The sequence below is a fragment of the Bos grunniens genome, chromosome 27, assembly GCF_055505025.1.
Source record: "Bos grunniens cultivar Pamir isolate PY7600 chromosome 27, Bosgru_T2T1.0, whole genome shotgun sequence".
Lineage (NCBI taxonomy): Eukaryota > Metazoa > Chordata > Mammalia > Artiodactyla > Bovidae > Bos > Bos grunniens.
This window is the reverse complement of record NC_141191.1, coordinates 35,146,605-35,163,257: the sequence shown is the minus strand read 5'-3', so window position 1 is coordinate 35,163,257 and position 16,653 is coordinate 35,146,605. Positions and strand designations below refer to the sequence as shown.

At 40.0% G+C, this 16,653-nt stretch overlaps 1 protein-coding gene across 7 annotated transcripts in view; it reads left to right on the top strand.

Moving 5' to 3' along the window:
• Positions 1–16,653, top strand: part of NSD3 (nuclear receptor binding SET domain protein 3) — a 97,931-nt gene that overhangs the window by 43,402 nt on the left and 37,876 nt on the right. For all 7 annotated transcript variants that reach the window (XM_086380238.1, XM_086380237.1, XM_086380236.1 and 4 more), the window contains exons 3-8: positions 476–547; positions 998–1,160; positions 7,151–7,305; positions 9,022–9,537; positions 11,460–11,586; positions 16,074–16,174. In XM_086380238.1, coding sequence (XP_086236364.1) covers positions 476–547; positions 998–1,160; positions 7,151–7,305; positions 9,022–9,537; positions 11,460–11,586; positions 16,074–16,174 — 1,134 coding nt within the window. The remainder of the gene's footprint in view (positions 1–475; positions 548–997; positions 1,161–7,150; positions 7,306–9,021; positions 9,538–11,459; positions 11,587–16,073; positions 16,175–16,653) is intronic.

The window sequence follows — 16,653 nt, the reverse complement described above, 5'->3', positions numbered from 1 at the left end:
TTCTAGTATTTGCTCTTGTAAAATCACCAATGTGATTGTCTTTGTATGTATGTTTGTGTGTATATATGTATGTATCAGTGCTTTTTCAGTATACATTTTTAGAATGGATTTGCTGGGTCAGAGTCTGAAAATTTAAGGCTTTTCATACATATTACCAAATTGTTCTCTAGAAAAATTCCAAGTTACTTCTTACTAGCAATCTCAGAGTGCCCATTTTTCTGTCCTCTGATAGGTTAAAAAAAAATGAGACTCAACAGATTAAGAAATTAAGTTTTTAAAGAGATAGCGTAAGAAGTAGGAGCATTGGCTGTGGTGTAGAGTGGACATGGGATGTTAAGACACAGTGTCATATGCTGTGGACGTTATACTCCTCACATTATTCAGTTAACGTATGTGCCTGATTTCCTGTTTCGCTTTCTGTTTATATGTGTGTCACTGTTCTTTGGTTTGCTGCCATTTTATTCTTTTCACCCAGAGACCAAATGAGAGGGTTGACCCTGTATCAGAAAAACCAGGAGAAGACCCAGTGCTGAAAGAGGAGACCCCGGTGAGTGGCTTAGTGAATACTGTCTAACCAAACGTGGTATGAGAAGGTGGGTGCAGAGTGATTAAATCAGGACACACATAGCACCGATTATTACTTCAGGAATTTTACTGAAATACATCTTGGAGCTGGCTTAAGAGGCAGTTTTGTTTTTTTTTTAGGGAATTACTTTCTTTTAAAATCTATGACCATTTTTTCATACTTGTGAATTTTTGAGATCACTTATCAATAATTTGGCGATAGAAACCATCCATCCTAATTTTAATATTTGGGGTGGGGCTTATTAATTATTTTCCTCCTCTCTTCCCTTTTGCTAGATATGGATAGCAGGCATCAGACAAAAGTATGAGTGAAGATAAATTTTCCATGGTTAGCATGTTTGATGTATTTTGTACATTTTTCTTTTTAAAAGTTTCTTTTCTACTGACAGTTTTTTATGACCTTTTCCTACAGGTTCAGCCGATGCTACCTTCTGTTCCAACAGCAGAGGCGTCCGCTGGTGTGAAGTTCCAGGTCGGCGATCTTGTTTGGTCTAAGGTGGGAACCTATCCTTGGTGGCCTTGCATGGTGTCCAGTGACCCCCAACTTGAGGTGCACACCAAAATTAACACAAGAGGTAAGAAGAGGCATGAATGGGTATTAAGTAAAAATGGGTATTAGGGCAAAAAAGTGACTCTTAAGGGTTATTATGAATATAAAAGTACATACATGATAATATAATCTGACACCACAAAAACACATATGTGTGTGTGCACTCGTGCTTAGTAGTGTCCAAGTCTGTGCGACCCCCGGACTGTAGCCCGCCAGGCTCCTCTGTCCGTGGGATTCTCCAGGCAAGAATATGGCAGTGGGTTGCCATTTCCTCCTCCAGGGGATCTTCCCGACCCAGGGATCAAAGCTATACCTCAATGCCAGTTTTTGATGAACTGTGTAATAACAACGGTTATCTTAACTGGCAGAGGCTCTACAGCTGACATAGTCCTTGTTTTCCCTTGAAACATCCTATGTTTGTTTTATAATTTCTCTCACATTTCTTTTTTAAAAACAAACAAACCTTAATCTGACTGTCCTCTGGTATGAATTCCAAAAGAAAGCAGACCTGTAAGTAATGAAACGCCTTATGTGAGCTTAAAGACATTTGGGCCAAGCTTTCTTTGAACATTTTTGTTTCATCTTTGATGCCTGTGGGTACTAATTTTTTACTCAAAGAGGTGCTTTTAATCCTGATAAATTTTGTGAGATGCTTTTTTCCTCCTTAACTCCCATTTTATTTTTGTGGTTTTTTGAGGTTTTGTTTATTTTTAATTAAAAACTTTCTTTTTACTCCATTTTCGAATCTGTAAATTTACTGAAACATCCCTAAATATTCAATGTGATAAATAAGTATACTTTGAATGGCATAGAATCCTACCTTAGGAATGTTAATAAATGTTAAGAAGATGTTTGACCAAAATCTATAGGGTAGATTCCTAGGAATGGACTTGCTTATTAGTAGCCAAAGGAAGGTTGGAGTTTGGAATTTATTTCTGGATATTTGCTTTGTGGAATCACTTGTCAGTCCCTTATTGCCTGTGACAAGTTTGCACCTATTTCTTTTTTTCTCATTTTAAACTTCCTGTATTGGTGCCTGTTCACTGTTATGAGGCGGAAAAAGGTCCGACAAGTCAGATTTGTGATGAGATCTGCCATATTTGCAACTGTTGTGCCGCCCAGCAAGGGATCCAGCCAGATGCAGAAGACAATCATCTTGTCATTATAGTGCACTGATTAACGGTTGGGGAGACTGGAAGCATCAGTGGGGCAGAAGTTTAAAAAAAAGGAACATTACCTACTGTCCAGCACAGGGAGCTCTGCTCAGTGTCACGTGGCAGCCTGGGTGGGAGGGGAGTCTGGGGAGGATGGAGGCGTGGGCATGTGCGGCTGCGTCCCTTGCTGTGCACCTGAAACTACCACACAGTGTTAACCCAGGACAAAATTATGAAGTTTTTTAAAAAGTACATTGTTGAATGTCCACTTTTGTGCAAGGCACACTGTTGAACAGTTCTTTTGTAGGACTTCCCTGGCTGTCCAGTGGTTGAGACTCTACACTTCCAGTGCAAGGAGTGCAGGTTTGATCCCTGGTCAGGGAACTAAGAGCCCACATGCTGTGTGGCATGGCCAAAAAAAAACCAACAACACAAAAACAGCTCCTTTGTATGTGTTCTTAAGCAGCCCTTGTGGCATCAACACTGTGAAGCAGGGCCTAATATCATCTTGCTTCAGATCTGTAAATAGAGTCTCAAAGAAATCTTCCTCCATCACCTTCACTCTTAACCGCTAGTGTATAATAGGGGGAGAAAATAACTGAACCCCCTGCTCATGAGTTATAGAGGCTGAGGAAGGCAGTCCTAGTTCCTTCATTTATGTAGTAAGAGTGTTAGACTATTAATCTCTGAAGTGCCTTGCACTTTTAATAATCTGTGAATATCTTGAATGAGAGAAGACAGGGACAAGGATTTCCCAAGAGGGACAAGCCTTCTTAGATAAAACAGTGCGTGTCTGGGCCTCCAGAGCATTCTGAGATCCTGCATTACGTGAGAGCTGTGGTTCCTCAGTTCTCTCCCCTTAGAAAACCAGCCTTTTGGGATTATATAAAGCAATTTTTTTTTTTTCTGGGATACAAAGGAAGGTACAATTTATGCCTCATCTTGTATTTCAAAGGAAGTATTTGCATTCATTTTATGAATTAATCTGGTCTGGTCCTCAGTACTTTAGTGCTGGAAAAACTGAGTTTTGTTTGTACTATTGAGGAAACCAAAATCTGAGAATTTAGGTTTCAAAAATGTACCTTCTGATAATATCTTCAATTTTCTCTTTTCTGCAGTAGTTTTTGAAGTAATAGCCTTCCCAAGATACGTTTTACGTGCCGTAAAGTTCACCCTTTTAGAGTGTGCAATCTGGTGGTGTTTAGCACATTTACAGTTATGCGGCCATCACCATGACCCGATGGGCTTCCCTTGTGGCTCAGCTGGTAAAGAATCTGCCCGCAATGCAGGAGACCCCAGTTCAACTCCTGGGTCGGGAAGATCCACTGGAGAAAGGGATAGGCTACCTACTCCAGTATTCTTGGGCTTCCCTGGTGGCTCAGACAGTAAAGCATCTGCCTGCAATGAGGGAGAAAGGGAGGATCCCCTGGAGGAAGGCATGGCAACCCACTCCAGTATTCTGGCCTGGAGAATTCCGTGGACTATTCCTTGGGGTCGCAAAGAATTGGAAGTGACTGAGTGACTTTCACTTTCACCACAATCTAATCTGAAAACTTTTTTTCATCAACCCAAAAAAGAAGTCCCGTATCTATTAGCAGTCACTCCTCATCCCCCACTTTCACCCCCCAGCCCTGAGCAGCCACTAACTACTTTTCATCTCTGTAGATTTGCCTTTTCTGGACATTTCATATAAATCAAGTCATACGATATGATGCCTTTTAGGTCTGGTTTCTTTCACTTAGCACCACGGTTAGAAGTTCATCTATGTTGTCTCTTTTTATTGCAAGATAATATTTCATTGCATGCCTGTGCAGTGCAGTTTTAAATGAAGTAGTTTTTTGACAGTTTTTCTGAAAACCAGAAACACAATATAAAACTTGATTTTGGTGATTACACTCTACACGTGATACCTGAGAAGCACTTTGTGTTGCTTATTATCTAAACTGCTTTGTAAAATTTACCTTGAATTTTATACAGTAATCTTTGGTTTCCATATTGTTTTTAGTCAGTATTGCTATTAGTCAGATTCTTAGCATTGGAAAACATAGTTAACGGTTTTCACACATAAAGAGATAATTCTTTGAAAAGCACATTGAAAGATGTTTGGATCGGATACCTATTTTAAGTTGTATTTTATCGTTTAGGTCTTTCTCATTTTAAGTTTAAAAGTTAAAACTGAAATGCTTTTTCTGCTTATAACAATACATTTGGTCAGAAGCCAGAGGTGCCCAGTCTCATCCTCCAGATATGGAACTTCATTCTATATGACAAACTCTAGGTTTATCCAATATGATAAAATTAACTATTAGAGAAATGAAAAGCCTCCCCTTTCAAAAAAAAATATACAGTACAGGATCCCTGGGGACTTCCCAGGCGGCACTAGTCCTAAAGAACCCTGCCTGCCAGTGCAGGAGACATAGAGATGTGGATTTGATTCCTGGGTCGGGAAGATCCCTGGAGGAGGGCACGGCAACCCACTCCACTATTCTTGCCTGGAGAATCCCATGTACAGTGGAGCCTGGCGGGCTGCAGTCCGTAGGGTCACAGAGAGTCAGACATGCCTGAAGCCACTTACCACACACACACACAGAATCCCTGATTGTGAGCCTAGATATCATGCAGTGTCAAATTATCATAGTTTCTAAAGGCTCACTCTTAGCGTCTCTGTTTTGTAGCATACTTATCCTGGGAACCAGTCTAAGAGTAGCACCACTGGAGAGCTATGGTTCTCAGATGTTTTGGTCCCAGAACCCCTTTTACTCTTGAAATGTGAGGACTCTAAACACTTCAGCTTTATATAGGTTATATCAATTACTGTTTATGTTAATTTAAAAGTTAGAGCTGAGAAAGTTTAAAATATTTACCAATTAGAAGAAAATATACTCTGTTATTTGCAGAAATTTTTCATGTTTTATGAAAAATATTTTCTCAAGCAAAAAAATTGAGAAGAATGGTATTTTTACATTTTTGCCAATTGCTTAACTGAAAACACTAGATTCTTGTATCTGCTTCTACATTCAGCCTATTATGGTTTGTTGCTCTGAAGAAAAGGAAGATAATCTGGCTTCACACAGATGTGTAGTCGGAAAAGGGAAGTGTTTGAATAGCCTTTTCAGATAATTGTGGACCTCTGTCTTTGATATTACACCCATACTCAGCAAGAAGTGGGTCAGTTGCAATATGGAATCTGAAATCCTGTCAATAAACTTTTTGTACTTCATGACATTAAAATCCATTGGTTCTGTCTTATACTTTGAGTGGATCTTTGCCTTTTATGACTTAGAACATCATATATTAGCCATTTAAAACATATTTTGTGCCTATCTTCCAAATGTTGACACATTCCTTTATAGATAGTTTTAAAAAATCACTTTCTTTAAGTCACCACTTATTTCATCAGAAAATTCTTTGATTACTGAGAAGTTGGAAAATTCCTAGGGATAGATACTAGTTTTCCAATATTCTAATTTTTCTTGAAAGATCAAATTTTATTATTGGCAACAAACACCATCAGTTGTTTTTCTTGAAGTGAAAAACTTGTTTGTTCATTTTTGAGAAAATATCTGCCAAACTCTGAAGTTCCAATAACCTAGTTTTCCTCGCAGTCATTCTTTCAAGTAAAAATGGTGTTCTGTGAAGAGGTGGCCGGGTCACCATGCAGTTCAATCACAAAAATTTTTCCCCTCTTGACAGCCATCATATCTGAAGTGCACAGAAGTGATTTACACCCTTCCTGTGTCATCACGCAGAATATGAGAAAGACGTATGTTCAAGGGTCGAGACGTTGTTGTTGTTCAGTTGCTCAGTCGTGTCTGACTGTTTGCGACCCCATGGACTGCAGCACACCAGGCTTCCCTGTCCTTCACTATCTCAAACTCAAAGGGTTGAGATGTAGTAAAATTAATCATTTTTACTGCTTCATCAAGGGCATTAAGTAAAACTGGCCTTTTTTTTTTTTTAAACTGCCAGCGTGTGACTGTGAAGGATACAACACCAGTGTAATTTGGAGTCACTCGCTGCCTTTATTTGTGCTGAGATACCAGCAGTCTGACCCAGCTTGCTCTTGCCGTATCGACTGCACATGTCAACATCTCAAAAAAGACATCTTCTTCATTACAATGACAAAGGTTTTGACCTCATGGGAGCCTGGGGATCTCTGCAACCTCTCCTCTTCTCCTGGGTCTGTGTGCCACGCTTTTCAGTTCAGTTCAGTCGCTCAGTCGTGTCTGACTCTTTGCGACCCCATGGACTACAGCACGCCAGGCCTCCCTGTCCATCACCAACTCCCAGAGCTTGCTCAAACTCATGTCCATCGAGTCAGTGATGCCATCCAACCATCTCATCCTCTGTCATCCCCTTTTCCTCCTGCCTTCAGTCTTTCCCAGCATCAGGGTCTTTTCCAAGGAGTCAGTTCTTCATATCAGGTAGTTAAGTACTGGAGTTTCAGCCACACTTTTATGTCAAGAGAAAAGCAGTTTGATCAGCTCTTAGCTTTTAAAAGTCCAAGAAAATATGCCTTTTTTGAAGGAAAAATTATTTATACCCAGATTTGTTTGTAAAAAGGTTTGAGGCCTGTGAAAATACATCGTGTAACCAAGGTAACAAATCTGATAATGAGCAGAATATTTGTAATATTTTTTCCTTCTTAAAACTCACTGTACTAATTTTAATCGTTTGAGGTGATTTTTATAGTAGCTATTAGTTGTGTCATTGGTAGATGTTGGATTGCATCTTTGGATGATCCAAAAATTACAAGTTTTAATCAGAGTAAACCGGGGAACCCAGCTTAGGTTCACATTTTTGGCAAAATATACGTGGCTGCTTATGCCGTGAAATGACTAACAAGAATTTTTGCTTGCAGGTGCCCGGGAGTATCACGTCCAGTTTTTTAGCAACCAGCCAGAGAGGGCGTGGGTTCATGAGAAGCGGGTCCGAGAGTATAAAGGCCACAAACAGTATGAGGAACTACTGGCTGAAGCGACCAGACAAGCCAGCAATCACTCTGAAAAGCAGAAGGTGACTGATGACATAGAAGCATGGTCAACTGAATACGGATTTTAAAGGACTTAATAATTTAGTAGAGCTTTTCATACTTGAATTCAGGCAATTACAATGATTTATTTTAGTCCTCTAAGTTCAATTTTAATAATTTATTATCACTGTGTCAAATTTTACATATAAACAACATCACAGTCCTCTCAAAAACTTTTTCTGCTTAATACAATTTTGGCTTCTATTTTGAATTCTAATGCATAAAGTCTAATAGATGCTAGTGAAATGTGGATATTGTCAGAGATTTCTATTCTTTTCATTTAATTTCAGCATCCTGCCCTAATTCCCCTTTATGCTTGTTTAGCAAAATTGTTCTATGAAAGTAAAGTTTTAAAAATATTTAGTATTTACACTGAGACAGGCACTTTTTTAAGCATTATATTTATGTGTTAATCCATTTAATCTTCATTACAATGTCAATGAGGTGTAGAGACTATTATTCCTATTTCTACGGATGAAGAGATTGAGGCACAAAAAGCTTGAGTAGTTGGTTCAGCCAAGGTCACATTAGTGATGGAACCAAAGATGACATGGTGGTGGACGCATTAGAATTTGGACCTGTATTCTTGATAATGTGTCTGGTTGAGTTTTTTAACTCAACTAATTTAGTGTGGGCCTCTGGTGATTCAGAAATGTGTTCTGTTTTCACAGTAAGCTAATATTATTTCAGAGGATTTTGATGACTTTTATTAAACATTCTGTAACATGTTACAAATTTAAATGTCATTGTTTGACACATACTATACTATCTGATGGTTCCATTAGCTAATTTCTGGCTCCCTCAGTCTAAGCTCCCTGGCTAATTCCTACTTGTTTTGGTCATTCACATACCTTTATTCAAAATTTTCTTAACTGTCTTGCCAATCCAGTCGTCTGATCAGGACTGTGGAAACTGTGATTCAGGTTTATTTTTCCCCTCATACGTTCCTGTCTTCTCGTGTCTTGTCGACTGTCACGCATTCCTCGGGGCTCTCCTTTCTCTGCACCCTGTTTGCATCCTGGCACAAGCCGGCTGCATAGCTCCAAACACTGGTTCTCTGCCCCTCCCTTAGCTCTGTTGTGGTCTGTGCAGCACCCCTGAGCTTGAGGGTGACGTTTTTAATGTTTGTGTTTCCTAGGCCACTGAAAGCAATCATTTCTGTCACCTTCCTTCTCTCCGCCATCATCATTACTAGCTTTTTATGACTGTGATGTGAAGAGGACAACTCCTTGGAGGGACTCGTCCAGCAGAGTGGGCGACAGGGAAGGGTTTACCATCAGAGAGAGTGGACCTGCGTGTCCTCGGTAGTAGCACGGATCCATCAGAATTACAGGCTCAGAACATTTCCTTTATTTGCCTGAAGACCCTGAAGGTGTGTATGCACACCTGGAAAGACTATAAGACCACATGGGAAATACGCATGGGTTTCAGTGTCCCTGTTGGAATAAAGTGTTAGTCGCTCGGTCATGTCTGACTCTTTGCGACTCCATGGACTGTAGCCCACCAGGATCCTAGGTCCATGGGATTCTCCAGGCGAGAATACTGGAGTGGGTTGTCATGCCCGCCTCCAGGGGACCTTCCCGACCTAGGGATCAAACCTGGGTCCCCTGCATTACAGGCAGATTCTTTACCAACTCCGCCACCAGGGAAGCCCAGTTAGAATAAAGCGTGTTCCCTAATGCCTGCATCTTTCTTTCCAGATTCGGAAACCGCGGCCTCAGAGAGAACGTGCCCAGTGGGACATCGGCATTGCCCACGCCGAGAAAGCGCTGACCATGACCCGGGAGGAGAGGATAGAACAGTACACTTTCATCTATATTGATAAACAGCCCGAGGAGACTTTATCCCAAGCAAAAAAGAACGTTGTCTCCAAAGCCGAAGTGAAAAAGCCCCGAAGACCGAGGTCGGTGCTCAATGTGCAGCCAGAACAGACCAACGCCGGGGAGGCAGCCTCCTCGCCCTCAGGTACTGAAATGCGGAGACACAGCCAGCGGCGGCACACGGGCGTGGACGAGGACGAGCCCCCTCCCGTGAAGGTGGCCTGGAAAACCGCGGCAGCGAGGAAATCCCTACCAGCATCCATCACCATGCACAAAGGGAGCCTGGACTTGCAGAAGTGTAACATGTCTCCCGTGGTGAAAATTGAACAAGTGTTTGCTCTGCAGAATGCTACAGGAGATGGGAAGTTTATCGATCAGTTTGTTTATTCGACGAAGGTATCTCCTTTTCTCATGGGTTTTCTGGGGGAACCCAGGTGTCTAGTAAGTAGTCAGTGTTGGCATTTAAAAAAAAACAACCCAGATAACACAAGGTCATCATCTAAATACCCTTTGTATTCACCACACTTGAAATGTACAGTCAGTTTACTATGTTTAAGATGGGGACAAAAAGGACATAGGCAAAAAGGCTTTGTTTTCCTTCTTTTTCCCCCCCTCTTTTGTAATATCCCCATCTGTACTAGATTAATCTTGAGCTGTGCAGCCAAAATTGAGCTCAGCTCCCTAAAATTATGGGAAAAAACTGGGCACTTTGCCCATTTCTAGTTTGTGTGGTTAGCTTTTTTTTTTTAGTTGCAAAGTATGTTTCTGATTAAATCATCTCTGTCATTTATCTGAATTAACCATTGTAAGCATTGTACCTGCTGATCCATTTGGTGGCACCAGCAATTTTGTTCGGCTCACGTTGGCTTGGGGTGCTCATGCATTTTAGGGAAATACCAGAGCTGTGTGTGTCCTGTCACAATGAACCATGGTGATAGCCTGGGTAGGGGCATGAATTCAGCCTGTTCAGACAGAATGCCTTCTTCAGCCCGCCCTGCGCCTCCAGTCAGGGCACTTACAGTTTAAGGCTTTAAAACTTTTATAACATTTGTCATTTTTAATATACCTCTTCACTACCCTCCCAGCCCGCCCCGTAACCGTGGGCTTGTGTATTCAATTTAGTGACTCCTCATGGTTGTGTGGGGTTCCCTTGTGGCTCAGTAATGAACCGCCTGCCAATGCAGGAGGTGCATGTTTGATCCCTGGGTCGAGAAGACCCCCTGGAGAAGGAAATGGCACCCCACTCCAGTATTCTTGCCTGGAAAATCCCATGGACAGAGGAGCCTGGTGGGCTGCAGTCCATGGGGTTGCAAAAGAGTCGAACATGACTTAGCAACTGAGCTCACATGCATGGATGTGTACAAGTTTTGAAGAATTCTGTGGTTATTTCTTAACAGTGTCACATGCTCATTAAAATAAATAAATATAGGGGCGCCTCATCAGTGATAAATTTTCCCCAGGTGTAAATGTCCTCTGTTAACCTGTTTCTGCCTACAGAGTCAACTAATTTCACTAAGGTGAAGCTCCATGGAAAAACTTAAGTTATAGTCCCCATTTGGTTCTGTGAACAGCTTTGACTAGCAAATAAATCCTTTGCGTGCTTTTTGAATGTGAATTGGCTTCATTCTTGGAGCTGGTTTTTATCTGCTTTGGGATGCACAAGTCAAACTTGGTCACCCCCCTCCAAAGAGTGCTATTTAAATGAAATTTGAGGTAAAACTGACATTTTAAAAATGAAGGCTTTAAAAATACATATACTATATTTATTAATCACTCTTTTATTTCACTGCATTAAAAAATACCTAAAATGAGACAGAACTGAAATTGGACTTCTGTCTGCTCCAAATTGTTTATTGGGTGCACAGTTTGGTCATACTGTGATCTAAGGAGAGTCTTGTCTTTCAAAGACACATTGGCATTTTTATCCATGTAGTAGAGTACTTTACCACATAAAAATGCCTACAGTTCTCTTACTGCGATGTGGGTAAAGGAAGAGACCATTCAGACCAGAAAATGTTTTGGTTTTGACAGAAGAATAGGTAGTACAGGTTTTTTTTTTTTAGTGATATTTGTCATCTGGGCTTAACAAATAGTTTTTTTTTTTTCCCCCAATAATCTCATCATACATTTTAGAATACAACCTGATGACTTAATAAAATTGTTCTGATAATGGCAAGGATAATAAAGTAACTGCAATCAAAAACCGTATAAAATCCAAGCACATTATGATGGTCTTAAGCCATCTTTATAAGCCAGCAGTGCCATTTGTCTGGTAATCACCTGTTTGTTTGTTTTTTTTTAATTTGCCTTATTTAAAGGGAATTGGTAACAAAACAGAAATAAGTGTCAGGGGACAAGACAGACTTATAATTTCTACACCAAACCAGAGGAATGAAAAGGCAACTCAGAATATGTCGTCTCCTGAAGCAACATCTGGTTCTGCAGGTGGGTATGAGTATAGAGTACACAGACCCATTTGAGGTCTTGGTTCTGCTGGATGATCACATGGCAACTGTGTTCCTAGGAAACCTTCATTATCAGAATCAAGTTATATTTTTAAAAAATCAAATTATAAAGGCAATTATTTCAATAGAGAATGGTTTAGGGACCAAAGAGCTTTATTGATAGTAACAGTGATGGTTATTTTTCCTATAGGAATTTAAATAATAGGATTCTATGATGAAAAGAGCATAGTTATAAAATCTATACATATCTGACTTAGATGCATCATTTGATGATCTGTCTGTGTGAAAATAACAGCTTTAGTTTTTCCGGCAGTATTAATACACACTTCTGTTTCCTCCTTTATCCCCTGTGGAACTCAAATTGGTGGATGCCCACGCTTTTTCCATTTCCCTTAGGTGTGCTAGATATCGGTAGCTGAGGGTCTCGGGCCTAACTCTCTTATTAGAATCTTCTCTGATTAACAAATAGCTTGAATTGAAAACCAAGATACATTAGTGTAACTCAAAGGAGAAATGCCTATATTCAGTAAGATTGTGCCTTTGGAGTAGGCAAAGACTGACTTGTAACTTAAATTGAGTGTCTGGTTGGTTTGGTTTATATAACAGTATTACTGCTGCATACAGCTGTCAAGAAAAGAAATAGATATCAACTAACTTGATCATTTGAAATCTTAGAAGAAAGGAGTATGTTTCACTTTGTTCTTTATTTATTTTTTTTTTAATTTTTTTGGAGTATAGTTGCTTTAAAACAGTGTTGTGTTATTTTCTACTGTATAGCAGAGTGAACCAGCTATACATATACATATATCCTCTCCCTTTCGGACTTCCTTCCCTGTTCTTTTGAAATTTTTTTGGAGTCTAAGAAGTGACCAAATAATTGTCCAAAAGGATTAAAGTCTTGAGACCTGAGGTCGTAATCTTAGATCAATAATAATTCAGGGAAACCTGTAATTGAGGGACACTAAGAGATAAATGTTTTTGTAAGGGAAATTTTGAGTTAAAATTCTTCTTACAAAAGTTAAATAAAAACAAACATTATTCAGGAAAGAACTTGGGCTACTTTTCTTTTGAAAAAAAGTGACAGGCCTGCAGGATGGGACGAGATGGTGGCGTATTCGTAGTGGGGCGGAGTAAATAGGAAGCCTTCATCAGGCAATGAGTTGGGAGAGGAGGCTGCATTCAAGGGGAGAGTGGCCAAGTCCAGAACCGAACTTGCATCTTGTGTCGTTTCAGAGTCCTGTACAAAAAGTGAAATTACAATGTTGAAGCAATGAATAATGGACTTAGAAGATCCTGCGTTAATTAGCCATAGTTGAATGCTTTTGTTACCTTCTTAGATGCCGCGAGACGGTTGGCCTCAGTGCTTTTTAGTTAGGTCCAGGTTTTGTCATCTTTCTTTACACTGAACGGGTGGTAATTTGTCTGAATGTCAGCATGATACTTACACTAGGAGGATCAGTAAACATCCATTTTTCTCAGAACTAGGGAGAAAGTAAATTCTGCATAGAATACTAGATTGATCTTCAATATTAAACTTTGACTTTTAATGGAGCTTGGTGTTTTCTTCCCCTCAGCTACTGAACATTTTATCTTCATGTTGTCCTTTCCATTTAAGTTCTCCTGTGAATTTTCTTCTTTCCTTTTTTTATTTTTTTAAGCTGTGGAAGGTTGTAATTCTTTTTTAAAAAATAATTTTATTTGTTGGCTGTGCTGGGGCTTCATTGCTGCGCAGCTCTTCTCTAGTGGTAGAGAGCAGAGGCTGTTCTCTACTTGTGGTGCACAAGCTTCCTGTTGCGGTGGCTTCTCTTGTTGCAGGGCATGGGCTCGAGGGCACGTGGATTCGAGGGCACGTAGTTGAGGCTCCAGGCTCTAGAGCACAGGCTTAGTAGTTGTGGTGCAGGGACTTACTTGCGCTGAAGCATGTGGGACCTTCCCGGATCAGGGATCAAACCCGCGTCTCCTGCACTGGCAGGTGGATTCTTTACCACTGAGCCACCATGGAAAGTCCAGTTATTATTCTTTATATCGAGAAGAAGTTCAGTTTCTTCCCTAGGCAGACATATGTAAGTAGATTGTAAATGATTTTTGTGATCTTACTTTAGAGATGAGCAGTCTAAAGCTTTGACCTTGGTTTAAATTTGGTTGCCAGCTGTAGCTGATAAGCATATTTTGCCTCCTTAAATGACCATTTTGCTCCTTGTGAAAAAACTTCTGTGGTTGAAAAGTCAGAAAAGAGACCTGGTCTCCCTTCAGAAACTGATTGCATCATCATCATCTCAGTTGGTGTTAACTACTCATGGAGAATTCTCAGGCTTTTTCTCAGTAAATTTAGGCGCTACCTAGAATGTGTGGCTCTGCTTCTTTTCTGTGGTTTGAGGAATCATATTTGCATTTGTACAAGATCTCTATGCTATTTTCCAAATCCAGAGATGCTCACTTCTTATCCCTTAGAACATAAACAGAATACTTTTTCATTGTTTAGGGTTTTTTTTTTTTTTTTTTTTTCATTTTTGAGGTTTTGTTGGGTTTTTTTTTTTTTGGCTGTGCCACATGTCATGCGTGATCTTAGCTCCCTGACCAGGGATCCAACCCGTGTCCCCTGCAGTGGAAGCACGGAGTCCTAACCATTGGACCACTAGGGAATTCCCATTTTTAGTATTTTTATTTTATCTAAATTTTATTTATTTTTATTTTTGGCTGAGCTGGGTCTTCTTTGCTGCACCTGGGCTTTCTCTGGTTGTCATGAGCGGGGGCTACTCTGCAGTTACAGTGCGTGGACTTCTCATTGCAGCGGCTTCTCTTTTGGCTGCAGGCTCCAGGCACGCAGGCTTCCGTAGTTTTGCAGCTTGCGGGGTCTAGAGCACAGGCTCCGTACTTGGGGCACATGGGCTTAGTTGCTCAGCAGCATCTGGGATCTTCCCTGGACCAAAGGATCAAACCAGTGTCTGCCTGCATTGCAAGGCAGATCCTTAACCACTGGGCCACCAGGGAAGTCCAATGTTGTTTTTAAACATAGTAGAGTTTATATGTTCCTTGGGTAGCTTTCAGAATAATTTGAAGGAGTCACCACATTGCCTTATCTTTATAAGATAATAGATCAAATATCATTTGCCCTTGATGGAACAATTATATGTTGTCATCCTCAAAATAAGCAAAGATTTTTGTTTGTTTGTTTGTCTTATGCAGTTCTAGTTTCATTTTCCTCTTTCCTGGTAGGTACTTGAGTATTGATAACTAAACCGAAATATGGATCTCTGGAATACTCAGGTGTCTGTGAGGGTGGGATGCCTCTTGTTTTAGTTGATGTTTCCATCAGTGTAAAGAGAAGAGTGAGAGTAAAGGACACATTCATTTTGTGACTTCTGTGCTAGAAATTAATTAAGCACAGCTCAGAAACAATACGTTATTGTCAAACTGCCTGCTCCTGCCCCTGAAAAAGTAATGGGATCCTTCTTTGGGCTTTCGACAAAGGTGATGAGAGCTGTTTCCCCGTAGACAAGACTAATGAAGCCAAGAGGTATACAGGTGATGTGAACCCTGTATTGAGGTAGCTTCTGCAAGGTGGTTATCATCTAGTGAGGACTGCTCAGGTGGGCCAAGTGCTGAGAAGACAGAGAACAGCTGCGCTGAAAGCGTTCTTCCTGCTTTGGGTCACAGAATGAACCATTCTGGGATCCATTCCTGACTTAGTGTTTTCTCACACTGTGGCCTTAAATGTCAGTTTTATCCTTTCCAAAACGGGGTCGCAGAGTTGGATACGACTGAGGGACTGAACTGAAATAATGTGTTTTATTGCAAAGACTCTTACTGTTTAAAAACCTTCTTAGTTTCTTTTTTTCACTATTTAATATTAACAGGCTTGAAAATTTTTTCAGTGAGTTTTCCATGACTATTTTTAAAGGATTCTAGTCCCTTGATAGTCAAATTAATGATTCATTATTCGTCACATTTTTGTGTTTTTCCTCCTTTTTTCTCTTTGGTTGTTAGTAATATAACAATAGTACATCCAGCAGCCAGCCCTGTTAAGCATTTTAAAGGTAGAATTAATTTATTTGTTAATGCAAAATACATAGTACTGAATAAATTTTGAACCATTACTTCCTAGTGTCAACTGAGAATGCAGTCGTTTTCATACATTCCCGCCATCCCTTCATTCCTTCACTTATTATTGCCTACGAGTGTTGATCGTCTATTTTAGTTTGACTGTATAATTTTTAGAAACTTAATTCCTCTTTATTTGTATAGTTTAGCGTCTTTCATGAATCCTAGTCTCAACTTATCAGCCTTTACAATTTAACCTACAGTTTTCTGTGTACTCCCAAGTGTTTTAATAGTTTTTAATGATTTGTAATTACAAGACCAAAGGTAATGGATGAGAAAAGCAGGGAATTTGGTCAGATCTTAATTATTTAAATGTCAAGGCATCCTCGAGTGAGTTTTTATTTGCTTGTTTAAATTATCTTTTAGGCTCAGTAGAAAAGAAGCAGCAGAGAAGATCAATTAGAACTCGTTCTGAATCGGAGAAATCCACTGAGGTTGTGCCAAAGAAGAAGATCAAAAAGGAGCAGGTTGGCTTTCTACCTGTAGAGAGTTAAAGCCTTTTTTTGTAAATGTTGTGGCTTATGTTGGTACCTTAAAAGAAGGCGAGACCTCCCCAACACTGGATTTCCCTTCTGGACTATCTCATGCTTCTGCCCTGATGAATTCCAGTACCCAGTTCTAAGACAGCATCCCTGTGATTCTGCTTCAAGCATTTTCACAGAAAACAGTCAGGCTTCAGGAGATGGGAAACCAGTGGTCCAAGACTTTTAAAAATTCCTCTCATTTATTTTGAATTTTCTGTTATGAGCAAAATGATTTCATGTTTTCATGATTTTTATTTGGAACCATCTCTCAGTCCCCCCCCCCTTTTTTTTAATTTTAATTTTTGACCTAAGCTGCTAGTATGTGTTAATTTTATTTTTAAACAAATCAAATTAACCGTAAGAGTTTTATTTAAGAAACATAATCATAGATGATCTGGTTTTTCTGCTGATATCACAGATTT